Source organism: Urocitellus parryii, chromosome 8 (genome assembly GCF_045843805.1).
Source record: "Urocitellus parryii isolate mUroPar1 chromosome 8, mUroPar1.hap1, whole genome shotgun sequence".
In the NCBI taxonomy this organism is placed as follows: Eukaryota; Metazoa; Chordata; class Mammalia; order Rodentia; family Sciuridae; genus Urocitellus; species Urocitellus parryii.
Window position 1 is genome coordinate 31,716,310 of NC_135538.1, and position 22,965 is coordinate 31,739,274.

Consider the following 22,965-nt stretch of genomic DNA (forward strand, 5'->3'; position numbering starts at 1 on the left):
CTTGATCAGCCACATGAGGGCTGGTGTGGAGCCTCTGAATAATATAGTCAGATTAACAAACAAGGTGAAAAGTGCAGATTTAGGAACAGGATCCAGCTGGGATCCTGCTCTCCAGAAGGCAAGTAGCTCCTGAACACCTGTCTTAGTCCATTTGTGCTGCCATAAAACACACACACACACACACACACACACACACACACACACTCACACACAACTTTATCCTAGGTAATTTATAAAGAACAGAAGTTTATTTCATGTAAGGGAAGCCCAAGGTGAAGTCACTGGCATTATGAGGATCTGGAAGATTGCAGCTCAAAGCCTTCAAACATAAAGGAATGATAAGGAGAGGGAAAGGCTAACTTCTCTGATTTGATGAGGTCTTGCTATCCACATGTGTTGAAATATCACACTGAATCTCATAGTATGTATGATTAATATATAATAATAGAATTAAAAATCAAATTTTTAATATTTTTATTTATATATGACAGCAGAATGCATTACAATTCTTATTACACATTAGAGCACATCTTTTCATATGCGAAGTATATTTACACTAATTTGTGTCTTCATACATTTACTTTGGATAATATGTCCATCACATTCCACCATTGTTTCTAACCCCATGTGCCCTCCCTTCCCTTCCCACCCCTCTGCCCTATCTAGAGTTCGTCTATTCCTCCCATGCTACCCTTCCTTACCCCACTATGAATCAGCCTCCTTATATCAGAGAAAACTTTTGGCATTTGGATATTTGGGATTGACTAACTTCACTCACCATTATCTTCTCTAACTCTATCCATTTACCTACAAATGCCATGATTTTATTCTCTTTTATTGCTGAGTAATATTCCATTGTGTATATATGCCACATTTTTTTTTATCCATTAATCTATTGAAGAGCATCTAGGTTGGTTCCACTGTTTAGCTATTGTAAATTGTGCTGCTAGAAACATTGAGGTGGCTATTTCCCTGTAGTGTGCTGTTTTTAAGTCCTTTGGGTATAGACCGAGGAGAGGGGTAACTGGGTCAAATGGTGGTTCCATTCCCAATTTTCCAAGAAATCTCCATACTGCTTTCCATACTGGCTGCACCAACTTGCAATTTTATTAAAATATAAAAAGGCATCAGCATTGGTGACTGGTAAGGGCTGCTGTCTGCTTTCAAGGTAATATGGATCCTTAGCTGGGTGAAGTGGTGCCTGCTTATAGTCCCAGCTACTCAGAGGCTGAAACAGAAGCATCACAAGTTCAAGGCCAGCCTGGGCAACAAAGTGAGACTATATCTTAAAATTAAAAACAAAATAAATACAAAGGGATGGAACTCAGTGGGAGAGCACCTCTGAGTACAACTCCCAGCTTAAGAAAACAATGATGGACACTTATTTCTGTGTTCTTATGGCAGAAGGGAGAAGAGCGAAGGGAAAGAGAATGAACCCATTCCCTCAAGCCCTTGTGTGAGGGCTGAAATTCTACCCATGAGGACTTTGTCCTCAGGGTTTAACACTCTTCAAAGGCCCCACTCTTTAATACTATCACGTTGGCAATTAAGTTTGAACATATGAGTTTCAGGGGACACATTCAGACCATAGCAACATCCAAGAAGGTTAGTAGGTGGCAATTGGTTTAATTCAGGTAGGATGGATAAGAGGTGTGGGCAGGTATGATTGTTGTGACTAGAAATTAACTTGAAGGAAGCTTGAAGACGAGCAGTAGGAGTTAGAATGAGTCATGTTCTTCTAGTATTCCAAATATTCAATGTTTTTGGTTTTTCAAACATACTATAGAACCAGGCTCAGCCATTAGTAATTGTGGGAAGCCTCTTTTGTACTTTTCCCCCACAAGTATGAATGAACAAATTTTCAACTTAATTCAGACCTGGGTGGTCACCTCAGTTTCCATTGCTTATCTAGAAAGGGGAAGCAACACATAAAGGGTGATTGGAAAAATGGCTGCCATTGACTGTTATGGTTTGGATGTGAGGTGTCCCCCAAAAGCTCATGTGTGAGACAACCCAAGAAGGTTTGGAGGAGAAATGATAGGGCTACAGACTTAACCTAATAGGTGAATTAATCCCTGATGGGATTAACTGAGTAATAACTGGAGGCAGGTGGGGTATGGCTGGAGGAAGTGGTTCATTGGGGCTGTGGCTATGGGGTACGTATTTGTATTGGGCCACTAGAGTTTCTCTCTGTTTTTTGATCATCATATGAGGTGCGTCCCTCTGCCACATTCTTCCTCCAGGATGTTCTGTCTCACTTCAAGCCCCAACGAATGGAGCCTGCCTTGTATGGTCTAAGACCTCTGAAACTATGAACCCTCTAATAAACCTTTCCTCCTCTGCAATTGTTCTGGTTGGGTTTTTTAGTCACAGCAGTGAAAAGGCTATCTGAAACACTACAACTACACCAACCTGGAGACCATTTTTATTTCAAATGAGTGTTGCTTGGATTTGCTTGAAGGGAATCCCTTAGTCCAGGGATTCTGATATTTTAAGAGCTACTTAGCTTCACTTTGAGCTTGTGTTACTTTCCCATGTGGTAGAGAAGTAGTGGCACAAACTCCTGAGGTGGCACATTCCCTCTTTCCCATCCAAGAGAAAGGAGAGGATAGCTATCAGCTACCATAATGCAAAGTCCTGTAATTCCCTATAAATTGGTCAGTTTCAATTTATGTTGAAGATGGGATTGCACAAATGGGTTTAGGCTGCTCAAGAGAGATGGGGATCTTTCTTAGACAAATGGTGTGCTTAAGAAATTCAGGAACCTGGTAAAGGTCTCATGGAGGAATTGATGCTGGCGGGAAGCCGAAGGCATCATTCTCTGACCTCATCTTCTCCACTGTTTTAGAATATAGACCATAGGACTGGCAGATTCATGTTTCTGCATTCATGTTTCTACCCTCAGAATCTAATAAAAAACACATGGCAGATAGATATGGGGAGAGAATTAGGGGAGGGGCCAGGTAACAATATTTGTCAGTTGAGTGCATGCATGAATGAATGAGGAAAGAGAGACAGCTCTTCAGAGAAAATACTTTTATATCAGAGGGACAAGAAGAATTTATACTTAAAACTTTATAAACTCACTTGGAAAGTTTCTTTTGGGAAAAGGAGGCCATATTTAAGAAAAAGATCTGCAGAGAAATATAGCTCTGTTTTATACATGTGAATTAGAAGTTTAAATCCTTAACAAATTGAAATGGCACACACACATATTAATCTGATGATTGTATATGATACAACAATGCATTTGACTAAGGCAATATGTTTTTGTCTAAACGCTAGTGACATACAAGCCTTAAAATTAGATCTTGAAATACTGGAACTTGTTAATTGGTTTACTTATGTAGATTTACTTGTCTATGAGGGCACAATGTTTAGAGTTTTATTTAAATATCAGCATAGAATTTGTGATAATGATACTAGTGTTACTGTTGGAGCAACTACAAGGTGCCTACTGCTCTTCATATACCAGCCATCAAATCCTCAAGTAATCTCATGAATAAGTCCTGTTATCACTGACTTATGGTTAAGGAGATGAGTGGAATTTAAGCAGCTAGAAGCAGAGTTCAAGACTAATAAAGACTCAAACTCAAGAAAATGTGGTCCAAAATTGCTTTTCCATTATGTTACTTAGGTTCAGTTCCTAGAGGCAGTCTCTTGAGTCATGGATTAATGTGCAAATGATTTATTAAGGAAGTTCCAGGAGAACACACTTGCATGGAGGAGAGTTACACCAGGGAACAAGCAAGACCCAGAACAATGGCAAGATCCAGTTGTAGTTCCAACCTTAACTTCATCCCAGGGAGAACACAGATCATGTTCCAAGTTGTCCCATCTGAGGCAAGACTTCTGGGCATCATGCCCTGTGCCTTTCACCTGCCCCAGAGGCCTGTGTATGTTGTGGAACTACTTGCTGTCTGCAAAGTGAGCCCAAGAGCATATCTCTGATGAAAGTAATTAAAAATAAGGTCTACAGAACTAATGTGGGTGGCGGGTGCACAGGAAAGGTAAAGGCACCTAATGTGATTTGGTGAAGCACTGGCACTGTCTTTTCTACTGCCCTGCCATTAAAGGCCAGTATATCAGCATGGAGGTTGGGAGCCTGATCCAATCCAGATCCCCAGAGTCAAATCTGGGTTTTTCCATTGGGCAAGTCCCTTAACTTATATGCACTTTGTTTTTCATTTCTGTGAAATGTGGAGTAATTCCATAAGGTTTGTTTGGAGGATTAAAATGAATATCTATAGACTCTGTATATAGAAGTGTATATAGTCTAGGGTTAGATGGAACATAAGAGCTGTGTGCTGTTACCTGCACACAATCATGTCACACAGCTGGTTGGTGGCACAGTCTCCTGATTGATAGGATATTACTACTTGTTTCTTGAACTACTTGTGTGTTCATCTAATTTCTTAGATATAGTGATCTTTGGTTTATTGAATATCTAATTGACTGAAAATTAATTTCCGTGTTAATATAGAGCCAAAAGGTCCTTCATAGTTCATGAGTAACCTGTTAAAATTCAAATATATATATATATATATATATATATATATATATATATATATATGTTAGAAAGTTTCTTTAAAGTCATTTTCTATTTTGTTTGTTATATTCCTGAGGTGTTTGGCCAAAGAACCTAATTAGTTCACATTCAGATATAGATGACTGTAAATGGTAATATTTCACCTTTCTCAAGGAAATTTCCATATTCATTATGTAAAACAGCTTTAATGCCGAGAGCCTGTATGGAAATTCAAGAATCAGTAAGTAGAAGAGAAAGACATCTGTGTATAAAAGAGGGGGTGATTTTTTTCTCTCACCTAGCTCTTCCAGGGAATTTACTAAAGTATTGTTGTTATTAACTTACCCATATCCAGTTAAGAATGGTAAATAAAAAGGAGGAGTGAAATACAAGCATTTTATATGACAGTGATCCTAAGAGAAGAGAAAAGACAATTTCAGGTAACCTGTGAATAGTGCACATATGTGTCAATGAATTCATGATATATATTTGATTTTGTTCATTAGGCCTTTTGGCAATAAGTAACAGAAACCCAAGTTGAAGTACCTTAAGAAAAAGAATTGATTTAGTAATTAACAGGAAGGTTGAATAAGTAAACCACGAAAGGCAGAGATATAGCTGGTTTCAAAACCAACTTAAAGTAGGTGTTCAAACTTTGGCTAAGACTGTCCTGACTGCCTCTAGTACTTCTCTGTGTGCTGACCCTCTCTCATCTCCCTGCACGCTTCCATGTGCTTGGAACATCAGGGACTTTGGACTTGCTGGAACTTGAGACTTGCTGAACCTCACAATATCCAGCTTCTAGAAGATTCCTTTTTATAGTTTGAGAAATAAAAAGATTTCTTTTTATAGTCTGAAAAATTCCCAAGGCAAGACTAGGAGGTTGATATCTATCCCTAAACTGGTCAACTGTGCCTGGCGGCAAGGTCAGGTATGAAGATGGCAGTTCCCCTGAGAATTCCGATTGCAGTAAGCGGTGAACTATTCCCGGAGTTCCCTCTTCCTCAGTTCTTCCTCTTTCTTCATCCATTTCCTTCATCTGTATTTGACATGACCTCTTCTTGCAGTCACCTCCTGGGATTTAGCTGCCAGTCTGTTCATGCTCCAGAGCTGTGAGAGGATGAATTTCTGAGACACCTTGACACCACATCAGCAAATTGGGCTTTGCTTTGATCCTTGATTTTTCTCAGAGTGGAGTATCTTTGGGTGAAGATCCCATCCCCTTGTTCAGTTTAGTTACCTTTCATTACTGAGAAGTACTGTTAGATTGAAGAGCCCCCCACCCAGTGGGCATGAGGGTAAGGCATGCATCACCACAGCCACATGCGGGATCACAAGGGCATCTGCCTAGGCTGCTCGCTCTGGCTGGAATGTTATCATAGGCAGAACCACTTCATGAGCCAGCTAACCTTTGGATGCCCTTTGTCAGAGATAATTTATGGGCTTTTATGTGGACAGCAACCTGGGCCTCAGGTGGGTATGTAAAGCAGAGTGCCAGGAACAAGAACAGGCAAGAAGAGTGATAGGGATTTACAGAATTTGCAGCTCATTACAGATTCCACCCATTACCTCTTCCCTTTGTTTTAATTTTTAATTTATTGAGCTCAGCTGAAAGTTGTCTTTGCAGAACTGTTTCATTCTTCCATGCATGTTTCAACAAGCAAGAAGCCACATCTTACATTGATAGACTTGGAAGAATGAGCTTAGTTAGGAAAATTGCTCAAAAGAGCCGCAGTTACCTCCCTGTGTCTCTCTAATAGAGCTCAGTGTTCTTGGACAGGACAAGGAACGCATTTCTCTCTCTTTTTACTCCCAAATTAAAAACTGAAGCAGGACACACATATGTTTAACTACAGAGAAAGACATTATTTAACCTCAATCATGAAAGGAAACGTATATCTGTGACAATATGTGTCACAATAATCACAGGAACAATCCTAAGCTAGGTATAAATGTACAAATCGGCAAGTCCTTAGTTCATGATTTAAAATTGGGGATGGGGGCCAGATCAGTTTCCTGAGACAGCCATGATGAATGGACAGCTTCAAACAGCAGAACTTGATCCTCTTAATGGAGGTCTGAAATCAAGGGATGGGCAGAGCAAGTGTCCCTTCCACAACTGTGAGGAGAACTTTTCCTTCATTGGCCTTTCGCTGTCTTCTTTCTGTGTGTGTCGAATCTCCCTTTCCTTTCCCTTGTAAAGACATGAGTCCTTGGGCGTAGAGTCCATTCTTATCCAGTATGACCTCATATGAATCAATTACATCTGCAGAGACCCTATCTCCAAATAAGATCATATTCTCAGGTTCCAAGTGAACATAACTTTTTAAAATTTTTTAATTTGTTCTTTTTAATTATACATGACAATAGAATCTATTTGGACATATTATACATACACAGAGTTCAACTTCCCATTGTTGTGGTTGTATATGATGTGAAGTTACACTGGTTGTCTGTCTATATATGAACATAGGAAAGTTGTGTCCAGTTCATTCTACTATCTTTCCTATTCCCATCACCCCTCCCTTTTCTTCATTTCCCTTTGTCTAATCCAATGAAATTCTGTTCTGACCTCCCTCCCCTGCTTATTGTGTGTTAACATCCACATATCAGAGAGAACAATTGGCCTTTGATTTGGGGGGACTGTTTATTTCACTTAGCAAGATAGTCTCCAGTTCCATCTATTTACCAGAAAATGGCATAATTTTATTCTTCTTTATGGTTGAGCAATATTTCATTGTGCATATATACCACCTTTTCTTTATCCATTCATCTGTTGGAAGGCATCTAGGTTGGTTGCATAGCTCAGCTATTGTAAATTGAGCTCCTATAAACATTGATGTGGCTGCCTCACTGTAGCTTATGCTGATTTTATGTCCTTTGTTTTAATGCTGAGGAATGGGATAACTGGGTCAAATGGTGTTTCATTCTAAGTTTTCTGAGAAATCTCCATACTGCTTTCCAGAGTGGTTGCACCAATTTACAATCCTACCAGAAATGTATGAGTGTAGACTTTTTCCCACATCCTTGCCAACATTTATTGGTACTTGTATTCATGATTGCCATTATGACTGGAGTGAAATGAAATCTCAGAGTAGTTTTAATTTTCATTTCTCTAATTGCTAGAGATTTTAAACATCTTTTCATACATTTGTTAACTGATCATATTTCTTCTTCTGTGAAGTGTCTGTTCATATCCTTTATCCATTTATTTTTTGGGTTATTTGGTTTTTTGGTGTTAAATTTTTTGACCAAGTGAACACAAATTTTGAGGAGATGCTGTTCATCAATAAGTAGAATTAGGTAAAAAAAAAATGTGTTTCTTTCAGCAGGTGCTAATGTTTAGGTAAGTGGCTGTTGGAGGACTGCATATGGATTTGTAAGTTTGTTGATTCTCAGCTACTTTCAAAAATAAGCCCTTTCAGAACCAAATCTGTTTTCTCCATCAGTGCTGGTGGTAGTGGACAAGCAAAGAGGCACAGTTTTGTCAAGGACACCCTTCCTTCAAAGAGAGAAGGATGATGTTTCCCCTAAGATTTTCCTACCTCCTCTTCTGAAATGGTTTGTTGGCTTTAAGTACTAGGGAATTTTGCAACACTTAATTTTTTTTTTGTCTTAACCCACTTCTCAGTCACTTGATTCTTATTTTTCCATGTCTCAACCCACTCTGTGAGGCTCCACCAAGTACAGATTCTTGAATCATTTTGTTCCTTCATTCATTTAAAGATGAATATATAGAATGGGTTGATGGGGACTGGGATGGGGATGCTCATTGGCATGCATGCCTGCCACTTACAACACCTTGAGTTCAATCTCCAATACATACACACACAAATTCTAGAATGAATTGCTGCACTTAAGATTTTGCAATTATATTGTGTCCTTGGTACCAAGTTGCATCCACATCTGCCCTCATGCAACTACATAGCTACAGAATGGGAAGAAATTCCCTCTGTCTCATCCAAATAGTTAATTAATTTATGAAGTGCAGAGTAGGAAGTGTGCATAGGTTGGGAAACGTTCAGAATAGCCACTTCAGGGGAAGGGACAGAATTCAGAACAAATTAAGATTGATGTACCAAGGCAAAAGTATGAGTTATAAAATTTGAGGTCTCATAATAATGGTTATAAAAGTGTACCTTCACCTTTTGACTTTCTGAGTCTGGCTTATTTCTTCAGCATAATGTTCTCTGGTTCCATTTAATTTCCTGTAAATGACATAATGCCATTTTTCATGACAGAGTAAAACATCATGGTGTATATATACACCACATTTTCTTTATCCACTCATCTGCTGATGGACACGTGGGAAGAATGTAAATGCTCATGTTTTCTCTCATACATGGAAGACAGACAGGAAAAGTGGAGAAAATGTATCATGAAAATAGAGGGGAGACCAGTAATAATAGAGAGTGGGGACTAGCGGGAGAGAGGAAGAGAAAGGAAAAAGGAGACATAGGGAAATGAACTAGACCAAATTATGCTATGGTATAAATATATCACAATGAAGCCTATTATTGTAATTCACGGAGGAAAACCTTTTGAATAAGTATTGAGAACAAAGCATTTATTGACTCTGGGTAATCAGGCAGCCAAAGTATTTTTAAAATGCTGTTCCCTGGTTGAACATATATCTATATGTTCATATATATGAACTAAGTGTGTATATTTTTACTAAGTGTGTGTGTGTATATATATATACACACACACACATACATACACACACACTCACTTAGTAAAGAGGATCATAGACATAATTATCCAATTAATTAAAATTAAAAGGTTTTTTGTTTGATGCAAAAAAAAAAAAAAGGAAAGAAAAGAAAGTGTATCCTCAGCGTTCTAAGTAGAGACTCAGAAGGTCAGATTGCAGGATTGAGCCACAGCTGGGAGTGTGCCAATGAGACGTAAGAGATCTATGGGTGAGGCACACAGGTGTCCTCCCTGGAGAAGATGGTGGGTTGAGTGACTGGAAAGATGTGAACAAGCTGAAAGATCAGGAACAAGGATTGGAAAGAATTTAAGGGGAGGGAAAACATGGCCGGTTCAAGGGTGTGAGGGTTAGATTTAGTCGCTCACATGAGATGCCAGGAAAGTACCGGAGTTGAGATAATCAGGAAACTGAAAGGAAACTTAGGGACCCTACCTCACTGATACTGGCTTCATGTTCAGTTCAGTGAATAGTTACTACAGATGCCCTGTGCTGCAGGGGCTGTCTTGTGCCTATTCGACCTGCACAGAGACGGTAAGAGATAATGGGGTCAGGAAAATCAGTATAATAGGAGCTCTTGCCTCTCCAGGTTCAGTTTTACGGTCAGTGTTAATTTCCTCCTTGATCTTTCCCTGTTTTGGCAGCTTTATGATATTGTTTCTTTCTTTTCTATTTTATTGCTAAGACCTCACAAGTGTATCCCAAAGCTCTGTGCTGAATTGACAAAGTCTTTTAAAAAGTCCTTCAGGTTGAAGTCCTCCCCTCTCTTTCTCCTCTGTGTTTTGGTTCCAAGGCTGTTCTTCTGCCATGCAACTTGGCTAACAGATCACCCAGAGGAGTCAGGCCATCCTTGCCTATCAACACAGCCTTTCTTTTTCTTTGTCTCAGCTCTCAAACCCTCTCAACGTTGCCAAGGACTTGTTTCTTCCAAGCCTTTTTATCTTCTTCTACAATCAGCACTCAGGTTCACAGAAAGTTTCCTTGTTCTTTTATAAGTAGTTCTTTTCTCAAGAAATCCTCATTTTTTAAGGTGGTACCCTCAGTTTGTCATCCAGAAGTCAGATTAGACTTGAATTCTCCTTGAAGATCTCACCAGGTTCAAACAGAGGCCTTGGTGTCTGTCCTCTTTAGGGAAGAGCACAATGACAGGCTATGGGAAGGGGTGGCAGAGAGACCAGCAGACGCTCAGCATCCTGCTATTACACTGGTGATGGTTCTTTGATGGAAGGGTTGTGTGGTGATTCTTGCTAGTGGTTCGAAGGGGAACCTCTTGGCCTTAACTAGTAGTAGCATCACTTCCACTGATGATAGATGTTGCCTGTTAGCCTGCTTTATTGAAGGCGTTTATCCTCCCTCCCACTGGCAGCAACTTCTGGGGTTCTTGGTGCCCCTCCAACACATCTTATGCAATTATGCATTGCATTAGAAGAGATTGTGCTATCAGAGCAGCCTAGTTTCAAATCACAGTCTGTGTGGTACTGTGGTTTGCTGCTTGATCTCTCTGGGTCTCAGTGTTCACATCAGTAAGAAAAGAAAGCTAATAAAATTTTAGCTTATAGATATGTTATGAATATTAAGTGAAATATATGGAAGAACTACTGTGGTATCTGGTGAAATAGTAGGTATGAAATAAAAGAATGTATTGGTAGCCTGGGAACTTGGTGTTAGTTTCAATTGTTCTTATAACAACAGCAACAACAAAAACACTTTCTCTTAAAATATTTTTCAACAGTTTATTTGAAGTTCCATACCCGCCAGCATCATCACCCACACTCTTAGCTCCTGTCACCATGCCTCAACAAAGGCTTCTAGTTCCCTGAGGCTGACTTGACAGCAGCCAACTCTCTAGTACCTGATTGGCTCCTTTGCAGGACCTGCCTTGTAGAGATCAGTACAACCTTCAAGTTCTCCTAAACTTATAAGGCATTTAGCAAAAATCTTACATGTCTGAATATTTTGCTGTTGATGTATTATCAGTGCCCTGTCTCCTTTGGAGTACTGAGGTACCCAAATAAGTCCAGTCTCACAAAACAATTCAAGCTAGATATGGAAGCTATATTCTAATAGAAATTCTGGGTTACACTTCTGTGCAATCATTGTTTATTTTGCAACTGTGCTTGCACAATAACTGTCATTTTCAAGCAAAATAGAAAATCATTTCTGGCTTCAGGGCTCATGATCTTTTACAAACAAGACAAGTACAAACAAAACCATGTGAAATGTTATTTCCACGAATATGATGTAAAAAAAAAAAAGTATGGGTGAGTTTATGGGTGATTCATCATGTCACACAAAACAAAACAGAATTTAGAAACCTGAATTTTTTGCTGCTTGTTTCAGACTTCTACCCACTATATACCATTTCCCTTTTGGCTGCTCAGATTTTCTTACAGAAAAGAGAAAAGCTATGGAAAACAATTTTTAAAAATGCAAAACTCTCAGAGAAAATGGTTAAAAACACTTCATCTAAATATGCAAGTCTAAAATAGAGATCAGGCAAATGTTTGAAAATTCAATGTCTGCACTTGACTGATTAGAGCAAATGACACAAATGTTGATGAGCTCTAAGACAGCCAAACTGTTGGAAATCTAGGAGCACACCAGGGCTTCTTGATTGACAGAACCCTATAGCTAATGGCCACACCTCCAGCCTGGCAAGGCAAAAAACCAAGGCAACTTCCTTGCCCATTTTATTTTAACCGGTTTCCAGTTTCCCCCTCTCAAGTCACGCATTGTCCCAGGCGCACATTGTTAACAACATGGTTTTGAAGTTTTTTTTTTCTCTCCAAACATCTAATAATAAAATTGTTATTAGAATGTTTTATTTATCATTAAAATGAAAATATCCATTATTGAGCCCTACTTTGTGCCCAGTCCCATGTATTTATAAAGATGAATGAGACACCATCTGTAATCTCTAGTAGGGATGGGTCAAATAACTTTTTGAGGTGGAGGAGAGTATGATGTGTTTACTACTACTTCTTTTTTTTTTCCCTTCTATTTGCGGGGGGGGGGGGGGGAAAGGGGGAAGAGGGAGGAGGAGCAATGTTCAGTGAAGCCTAGAAGAGAGAGTGAGCAAGTTTTGAAACAGCAGCTCTGCAGAATGGGTAAATGGAAACAAAAGTGAATTTAAAACAAAGAGAGCAGATTAGCAAAGTCCTGTCATTCTCAGAGTGAATGGCAACTAATCTTTGTTGTTGCTGTTGTCATCACGATTATCACCATCATCATCATCATCTCCAGAAGAGATTATACTTGAACCACATAATCTTCACCTGACTTGAGAATATCCCTTTGAAGAACAGATAATCATCCATGCTAGTTTTGTGCTTGTGGTGGGATATCGCAGGGTGTTTTCATCGATCGAATCCCCATCTCCTTTGTGCTTGTGTAGGTGGAGCCAGTGATACAGCGGGGCCATGAGAACCTGGTCCACCACATCCTGCTCTATCAGTGCAGCAGCAGCTTCAATGACAGTGTCCTGGACTATGGCCATGAATGCTATCACCCCAACATGCCCGACGCCTTCCTCACCTGCGAGACCGTGATTTTTGCCTGGGCCATTGGTGGAGAGGTGGGGCTGATAATTACTGAGATGTAACACAATCATCGTGTTTCCCTCTCACATAATACAGTGATAATAGTTATAAGTAAAGCTTTACATACTATTTTTTTGATACGAGAGTGGAGTAATTTTATTTTCAAAGGAAAGGATTCTTTCCTTAAATCTTGTTCCAAAAGGCTGAAATATCTTTGAGAATGTTTGGTTTATGAATGGAGAATAGCTCTCAGGGACTTTCAAAGGACATTGACTCATGGATTTTTCCATGTTTAGGGTTTTTCCTATCCACCTCATGTTGGATTATCCCTTGGCACTCCATTAGATCCTCACTATGTGCTTCTAGAAGTCCATTATGATAACCCGACACATAAGAAAGGTGAGTTCATTCTTCATATATTTTGCCTATGAGTTTAAGAAAGTTTTATAACTTGTCTTTAACAGAAGTGAAGCAAAATAGCAAGCAATATTATAAAGAGTGAACCTAAACGTTTTTCATCCAAACTAGGATCATTTTTGGAGTGAAAGAGGGTACTATCCATAATTACCCTGGGACAATAGTCATTAACCAGCACAAACCAGGCAAATGGGTATGTGTGGTCATTCCAATAGGTTTCCAATACCTATTAGGAAGTTCAGTAAATAGCCTTTTTTTCCCCCTCTGTGATAAATTAGTTCCAAATATATGATGCTCATAAAACATTTTCTGTTTAACTATCCATATGGAAAAGCTACTGTCCATCACTTTAAAAATATTAAGCATTTTGTTATGTGGCAGGCAAGTCAAATATATTCAAGAACTAGGTAATGCAACTGTGTCATGTGGTAGAGAGATAAGTGTAAAGACATGCATTTGATTTCTGATTTACTTATGTAATATTCCAAAACTAAAAAAATGATAAGTTCAATGTGAAATTTGTCAACAGAAGCAACCTCTAGTAATTATTTTACCTTGATTTATGTCATTATTCCAAATACTGAGTACCAATATGCTATGAATTTGAGTTGAAAGATATCATATGAGTGAAAAACTCAGTGTCCCCACCTACATAGAAATTAGAGTTCAGTTGGAAAGAGCAATAATCAGATACTCATAGAAATTAATGTAAAATTAAACATGTCATTTGATCCAAAAGGGTGGTACCTGGCACTCCGAGAGATTTAACATGATGGCCTGATCTAGCCAGGAGTATGTGGTGGGTGGTCTACAAAGTCTTCCTGGAATAAGAAACTTCTTAAGGCTGTAGGTACAAACTCAGTATTGTGAAGGAAGTCAATTAATTTCAAAGTTAGTGGAACAGATTTATACATTCTCCCTACTCATAATAACAAAGGAGTGTGCCTTATTTATTTTTTAATCTTCACACTGCCTAATGTAGTACTCACTATTCACAGTAGTAAATGTAATAGATGTAATACCAGTGTGTTGATTGAATGACTTAAAAACATAAGAGAATGGGGGCAAACTATAAGAAAGTTAATCTTTAGTAGTTTATTAGCAGATGGATTCTAGCCTGAGGGATTTCTACCCCTAAGTAAATGATATTGAATTTTATCTCTAAATAATATGAAATAAAACTTTTGGAGGGTTATTCTATGTTCTAATGAATGGCTATAGAGTTTCTACTCTCTACATTAGATAACTGTGAAATAAATCAGCTCAGTAACTCAAACATCTCTCCCTAGTTTGCCTGTGAGTTTATCAAGGTTGCAAACAATATGGCGACCCATGCTTTAATTTCTGTTGATGAAGCTGATTGCTGGGGTCCATTAATCTCTTCTTGTATTCCTTAACCTTGTGAGATTTTACAGAAAATGAGTGAATCCATTTCAACTGAATATAGAAACTTTCTTTTTAAGAATCCCAACTCACTTTTAATTATGTGCTTTTGTTCCAGGCTTAATAGATAGTTCTGGGCTAAGGTTATTTTATACGATGGATATAAGGAAATATGATGCTGGGGTGATCGAAGCTGGCCTCTGGGTGAGCCTTTTCCATACCATCCCTCCAGGGATGCCTGAGTTCCGGTCTGAGGGTCACTGTACTCTGGAATGCCTACAAGAGGTACACAGTGTCCATGTCTGTGAGCTACTGTCTACATATTAAACAATGCTCTTAGCAACTATGGTGTGAAGAATTCCTTGCTTGTTTATTATGGATCCTTTTCTTGTTTGCACCTTGTAAAGCCATGATTGTCATTTCAGCATGACTTTCAACTGCCTTTTTAAATCTTGAAGGCTACAGGAGGAGAATTCAGGAGCAAGAATAACTGCATGGTGCTTTCCTTCCTACTCTGACCTCTTTGTTTCATGTCAGACACTATGTCATTGTCACAATTTCTACCTTTGTTTTCAAAGTCTCTTTTTCCTTTCTCTGCCTTTTGTTCACACTTAATTTTCCATAATTCATTTTCATTTTTTCTGCTTTCCAGTTTCCTTCCCTCTTTCACCAAAGAGCAAGAATAACTATTATAGAAATACATATTGTATAAGAAAAAATGTGAATATAATAATGACTATTTTTACTTATAATTCTTTTTCTTGAAGTGTTTGAATATGGATCATAGTCATTGTGAACTCTAAGATACTGCAGTTGTGGGTAGTATGGGAAATTGGTGAAGTGAAGAAATTATGCTCTTCTGAGCTATCTAGACCAAGATATCTAGATATGTAGATATCTTGATCAAAAGACTTGAACTGCCATGGCAACATTTACTAGCTGTAGAACCAAGGAAATGTCATTCATTCCACTGATCATGCTCATCTTATCTGGTAAAGTCAGGGGGCATAGAATCCTCTTTTCTAGAGTTCCCATTTTCAGGTTACTGACTTGCTGGAATCTTTTTGCCAGGAGTGTTGACTGCCTCTTTGCTTCCTAAAAGAAGGTAAAGGAAGGATACTTTTAGGTGTGGTATGGTAGGTTCCCTTTCTTGTCTCCTGGCAAATTTGCTTTACAAAGAGAACATTGAACAATCCAGATTCACAATGCTTGGCAGCTCAACCATTCATTTGAATTGCCTTAGCTTTTCTTCTCAGTTGTCCCTCCAACTATGTTTCAGGTGTACTGTCTGAACATGCACTTGTTTGGGCTCATCAGTTCTTCCTTGCTGTCCCTCCCAGGCTCTGGAAGCTGAAAAGCCAAGTGGAATCCACGTGTTTGCTGTTCTTCTCCATGCTCACCTGGCTGGCAGAGGCATCAGGCTGCGTCATTTTCGCAAAGGGGAGGAAATGAAATTACTTGCTTATGATGATGACTTTGACTTCAATTTCCAGGAGTTTCAGTATCTAAAGGAAGAACAAACAATCTTACCAGTATGCATGTTTTTGTTCTTTTTTACTGACTCTTTAAAAGTCATAAGAACATTTACCAGCTGAGATGTAGCAAAGTTTCTACCAGTGAAATGAATTGCTCACCATACCCATAGCCTGAAAGCCACCCACTGTGGATATTGCATAACTCAAAGGGAATGTGTTTGATCTGCTTTCCAAAATCGCAACTCATTTTTATTACTATTCTCATGAGAAATTCAAGTTCTTGATTTAAAAATAAAGAAAAACAGAAAATAACAATCAAATAATAATAACAACAACAACAGACCCTCAACAATCAGCAAAATCTGATTACTAAGCATGAATCCTTTTTTCTTGATTCCCTAGTTAGTGATTCTTTGGGTTGCAATTCTCATAATGATGAAATTGGATGTTTCTTTATACTATCTTGAAGAATAGGATTTTTTTGGAAGTTTCATTTCAGTAAAAAAATTAAAAATGTAAGGTATTTCTTTCCTTTTACAAAGGTATTCAGATGGTTAATTACACTCTGTTGTGCACCCCTGCTTGCAACAACAAATGAGGTTATGGTGGAAGGATAGAAGAAAATCTCACATCTTACAACCGTGACACCTTTTTATTCCTTTAATTTTATGATGCTTCATGTTCTCAAATGTATTATTCCATGGCCCTCAAGCTCAGTAGTTGCACAATTTTCTACCCTTGATGCATTCTTAAAAGTCAGATTCTTATACAATTTTTATTAAGTGACTGTAACATTAACATCTTCTCTACATAATGCTGGATACAGGGTTTTTAGATGGGGTGAACTGCCGGGTGAAGTCACAGCACAAGAGATTGTGTAGGAAAAAAGGTGAAGAGCAGAAAAACTACGAAGAGGAAGAGGGACCTCACTATTTTATGGATTATTCCTTACATCCAACCAGTTTTATGGTGGTATCTCAGACCTTCCTTAATGGTTGCATGAGTAGGATATTGACCTCTCAGTCCTCTGAGTAGCAGAGCAGGTAAAGCAAATCTAGGGGCCACTGCCCATAGATGGCAGCCTCTGCTTCAATGAACGGTTGTTCTGTGTTCCGTCCACTTTCCTGAATGAGGAGCCATAAATACATTCTGCATGGGTGTTGTAAGTTCAAAGGTTGGAAATCATGAAAACAATAAATCATTACAAGTTCTGTTGTATGATAAAGACATGACTACATAAAATAATGTAAATGAATAAGTAATCACAATACTTAGGATCTATGACTAACATTTCATTAAATATTTAATCTCTACTAAGGACTAAACATGTATATATCACTTAATAGTTTCTCAGTAGCTGTGCAAAATAACTCTTTAGTTGTCATATAAATTATCCAATTAGAATACTGTGGATTCTGGCCTGATCTTCTCTTGAATCAAACTTCTAGAAGCATCCATTCATACAGCATGTATTGATTGTTGGTCTACAAATGAAACAGCATAAAGCTTCAGCCTGAAAGCTTTTCCTTTTATGTTTTAGGGAGATAACCTAATTACTGAATGTCGATACAACACCAAGGATAGAGTCGTGATGACTTGGGTAAGAAGGGTTTTATGATAATTAAAGTTCACTTATGAAGCTGAAGAATAACCTTTGGTCTTTAAAGAACAAATTCAGAAACCATTTTTATTTGAAAAGAAAAGTCTGGAAAGTCTTGAGCATGAAACATCCTAAAGGTGAAATCAGAGGTGATTTAGTTACTAAATAATTACTGATATTATGGTAATAACTGCAGTATAATTTATGGACGCTTTCATGAAAAGCTGTCCTTAGTCTTTTAGCTTTTCCTCACCGAATATGATAAGACATGGGTCATTAACTGATGACTCCAGTTGGGCTTAGATAAATCTAGACTTCAAAGGGAAGAAGGAACCACATGATCTCAGAGCCTGACCCCAAGAGAGATGGAGTCCCAACGGAGTTAGTGAGTAGTTCTGCTAAGCCTTCAAAAAGAGATAATTCATGCCTTGCTCAGTCTCATCCACAAAACACAAAAAGACAGAATGCCTCCCACCAGCTGACTTTATGAAATCAGATTTGATATAATTCCAGTAAAAGATAATTTAGAATGTTTTCATGGTTTACAGCTTTTGGTATCCTAATTACAAAAATCTTCACCTAGCCACCTTCTTCTTCATCTTCTCCTATTTTTTTTTTAATTTTTAAAGACTGTTTTCATTTTTAGCTTGAATATGGAAATAGTTGATTCTAAAATCTACTTAAAAGAGCAAAGGATTTGCAATAAGCAAGACTGATAAAAAGAACAAGATGAGAAATAAACTAATTAGTTATGAAGGTTATTTTAAAGCTGTAGTAGTTAGTACAATGTGGTTTAGATTCAGAGTTAACAGTGGAAAATAATTGGGTTTCCCAAAATAGACGCACAGACAGAGCATTCAGATCAATGGGAAAGGGTGGAATTTTCATTAAAGGATGCTGGCACTATTGAGTATCCATATGACGAAAATAAAATTGAGTCTTCATTTCAAAAAAATATACAAAAATCAATTCCAGATACATTAAATATTTAAATGCAAAGAGCAAAATTTTAAACCATCAGAAGGCTGAACACAGTGGTGCATGCCTGTAATCTCAGCAACCCAGGAGGCTGAAGCAGGAGGATCACAAGTTCAAGGGCAGCTTCAGCAACTTAGCAAGGCCTCAAGAAACTTGGCAAGGGCTGGGGATGTGGCTCAGGCGGTAGCGTGCTCCCTGGCATGCATGCAGCCCGGGTTCGATCATCAGCACCACATAAAACAAAGATGATCATCAGCACCACATAAAACAAAGATGTTGTGTCTGCCGAAAACTAAAAAAATAAAAATAAATATTAAAAAATTCTCTCTCTCTCTTAAAAAAAAAAAAAGAAGAAGAAGAAGAAGAAACTCGGCAAGACCCTGTCTCAACATAAAAATGTAAAAAGACTGGTGATAGCTCAGCAGTAAAGTGCTCCTGAGTACAATTGCCAGTAGCAACCAACAAACCAACCAACAAAAATTGAAAGAAACATGTTTGAATATATCTAAATTACCTTTGAGTAGTAAAGAATTTCTTAAACAATGAAACTAAAAACATAGAACTGATGAATTTAGCTGCCTTGAAGCATTTTGTTACCAAAAGATACTCTTAGGAAAATGAAAAGACAATTTTTATTTTGAAAATAAATATTTTAATACATAGATTTAACAAAGTATTAATATATAGCATATAAAAGAAATTCCATAAATCACTAACAGAAGACAAGCATATAATAGAACAGAGAGAAAGACAAAAAATTCACAGAAATTAAAACATGAGTAAATAATTCACATAGGAAAATATGTTAAATTTTCTTTGAACATAGGGTTATGCCTATGTAAACAGGAATGGGGTACTTTAAACCCACCATATTGGCAACATTTAAAGTTGTATTTCTAGTGTGTCAAAACTGCAATACTCATTCACAGTTACTGGGAGTGTAAGTTTGTAAAATAACTGAGGAGAAACATAACATAAAAATATATATATAACCTAGTAAAGTTGGAGTTTTACATATGCTCTCCCTAGTTCTGTTTCTATGCAGATTTACCCTTGGGGTAACATTGGCAGAATGTATTCCAAGAAAGAAATATGTACAATATTCATAGTAACATTTAATAACACAGGAACAAAAAAGAGGAACATCTCAAATACCCATCAAAAGCAGAATAAATAAATACATTATATATTTCATATAACAAAATAGCATATTGTTATGAAAATCAATTAAATAAAACTACACATGTTAACATGAATCTATCTGAAGAACACAGTATTGATTGAAAGAGCAGGTTTGCACAGGATACATGTAATGTGAAATGTATGTAAAGTTCAAGAACATACAACATTGAACCATAGATTGTGTGGGGATACACACTTTAATAAATTGAATATTATGTGTAATGAAAAGATGTAGAAACATAATATGTTTTGGAATTGGAAGATACTTTTCCACGATATTGGAGTCTTTTGTGTTATGTGTCTCAAACTTGGTGGAATGTATATTTTGCTAATTAAAATATCTCCATTTCAGGGAGGTCTGAGCACTAGGAGTGAAATGTGTCTCTCATACCTTCTTTATTACCCAAGAATTAATCTTACCCGATGTGCAAGTATTCCAGACATCATGGAACAACTTCAGTTCATCGGTGTTAAGGAGATCTATAGACCAGTCACGTAAGTGGTAGATGGATGTCATGTGGGTCATGTACTTCAGAGAAGGGTGGTCTTTATTCTTACATTGCAATCATTACCTGTTATGGAAATGAATTATTTCATGTACTGTTCTATTTGATTTCTTGTAAGTGGGGAGATCAGATGAACTTCTTGATTGCTGCATCAAGGATTCCCTGAACCATCCTCAGGTTCAGTGACTTTCTAGGAGGACCTAAAGGACTCAGCATATAGTTGTACTCATGGACAGTGTTCATTACAGTGGAAGGATACAAAGAAAAATGAACAAAGTGGCGGGTACATGGGGCAAAGTTCAGAGCAAACCAGGTGCAAACTTCCAAGAGGACTCTCCAGTAGAATTGCAAAAATGTACTGATTGCATCATAGAGAAATAGTGAAAGGAAGAAAGGAGAGAAGCTCAATGAATGTTTTTAGGGGAGGCAGATATGGAGAATGCTGCTTAGGATATATTAAAGTTGATGTTAAAAAAGCATTCTGTCTGTTCTTGGAATATCAGTAAGAAGAATTGGAATAGTGGTGGAAATTTTGGCATGATATGTTTTTATATAAGAAAGAATTTTCTAATAATTAGGACTTTTCAAAATAAAAGAAACTGATCTAATTAGACAAAAGTATACACAAAGATTTTCAGAGAGTGTATTTAAGATCAATAAAAAACATGTAAAATGAGGATATGGTAAAATGCAGATGGTTAAGGGAAATATAAATAGGGTATCATTTTCCCCAAAGTGTTACAGGGATATAAATTATCAATTGAAGGCATTCTTTTTTAAAAATTAATCATTAATATACATGTTTTACTGTTTCTATCCAAACAACCCCATGACCACCAGAACAGAAGAGTTTGTCTACATTATAAGTACATACTTACGTAAATTGCTTTGTAATTTTCTAAGTGTTTTCACATGCATTGTTTCATTTAATTTATTTTTACACAATTCTAGTAGGTAGAAAGGGCATGCAATATGAGTTTTATAGAGGAAGAAATAAAACTAACAGGGTGTGGAACTGTTCAACATCATATAATACTGTAAGAAATGGGAAAGTTAAGGTTCATACTCTGGTCACTTCTTCATATCTATATCCATATATATGATAATTTTTGTAATCAGGACATTTCAAAATGAGAATAATGTATTTAGTCAAAATCATACACATAATAACTTAAATATGAATACAGATCGAAGTAGCACATGGAGTGCAATTCTAAAAATAATAGGTTATAATCTTGTTTTTAAAATATTTGGGTTTTTGTTTGTTTTATGGTGCCAGGGATCAAATCCAGGGCTAGAGTATGGTAGGAAAATGATTTATCCAGTGGTAAATCACAACCCCAGGCCCCAAATATTGATATCATATTGTCCTTTACTTAAAGGATTTTTTTTTCTTTTTTAATTTTTTTTTAATTGTCAATGGACCTTTATTTTCTTTATTTATATGCAGTGCTGAGAATCGAACCCAGGGCCTCACACATGCTAGGCAAGCATTCTATACCATTAAGCCACAATCCCAGCCCCAAGAATTTTCTTTGTTTAGAATGCTTTTTTGCATATTAAATAGGAGCTTTTCCTAATCATGGGTTTATTGGAGAGAAAGTTGAAAAGGATTGGATCTGCAAAGCTATGTGTTTACAAGATGAATGAAATGCACTCTGTGGCCCATTTTTTATGTTGGACTTGTGTGAAGCCTCTAAAAATACTTGGCTCCCATTTCCTGAAGAGCGTTGCCAGTGTCCATGACTTTGATCATCTCCAGGAAAGGCTGAAGTTGGGTTTCCATCACTTGGAAAGACAGGGAGGATTGTACCACAAAACACGGCCAGTTTTGAAACTGTCATTGCCGAGAAAAAACATTTAACTTTGTGGTTAAATTTATTCTTTGAAAATATGAATCAAAAAAGAACCTCTATTTTAAATAGCATGTTTAGATTTTTTAAGTAATGAATTTTATTTTATGGAGCAATTTTAGGTTGACAGCAGAATTCATAAATCATGGAGTTCCAATAAACCCCAACCCTGACACTCATAATTGCATCAACTATCAACATCACCAATGTGTTTGAATGAGACTTTCAAATATAGTTCATCATCATAGTGACATAAATGATCATGAAGGCCAAGCCAACCTGGTACTGGCTAAATGACCAAAAGAGAGAAATGAGTTAGGTGTTTTTTTTCTATTTTGCTGAGAGTAATATTACTGAAAATTAATATTACTGGGCCTTCAGGATACAGTGTTAAAAAAGGAATGTCATGTAACACAAGACCCTACATCTACTGTTAGTGCTTTAAATATCACAACTAATTAATTGCTTTCATTATCACAACTAACTAATTAGGTACTGCATTTTCTTTTCAACATTTTATAGCAATCTTAGAATTTAGAGGGTGAATTGATAAAAACTAAAGAATAACATCTTGTCTTATTTTTATTGTCTGTTCTGGGAATCCAATTTTTCTCTGTCTCCTAACAGACCTGGCAAGGCATAAGGAAAAAAAATCACAGATCAAATAAAAGAACAAGTAATGAATTCAAGTAAATTTTGTGTTCTCTGTTATACCAAATATTAACAGAGTATGAAGCTCCAGTGAGGTTTATGTGATGGAAAGTGTTATTGGTTCTAGTTCTAAAAGACAATT

The 22,965-nt window shown here is 37.2% G+C and overlaps 1 protein-coding gene across 1 annotated transcript in view; it reads left to right on the top strand.

The window, feature by feature from the left end:
• Moxd1 (monooxygenase DBH like 1) overlaps nucleotides 1–22,965 on the top strand; it is a 78,170-nt gene that overhangs the window by 44,857 nt on the left and 10,348 nt on the right. Inside the window, exons 5-10 of the mRNA XM_026381440.2 lie at nucleotides 12,634–12,813; nucleotides 13,075–13,177; nucleotides 14,697–14,863; nucleotides 15,919–16,110; nucleotides 17,594–17,653; nucleotides 20,166–20,308. Of these exons, the coding sequence (XP_026237225.2) occupies nucleotides 12,634–12,813; nucleotides 13,075–13,177; nucleotides 14,697–14,863; nucleotides 15,919–16,110; nucleotides 17,594–17,653; nucleotides 20,166–20,308 (845 nt within the window). The remainder of the gene's footprint in view (nucleotides 1–12,633; nucleotides 12,814–13,074; nucleotides 13,178–14,696; nucleotides 14,864–15,918; nucleotides 16,111–17,593; nucleotides 17,654–20,165; nucleotides 20,309–22,965) is intronic.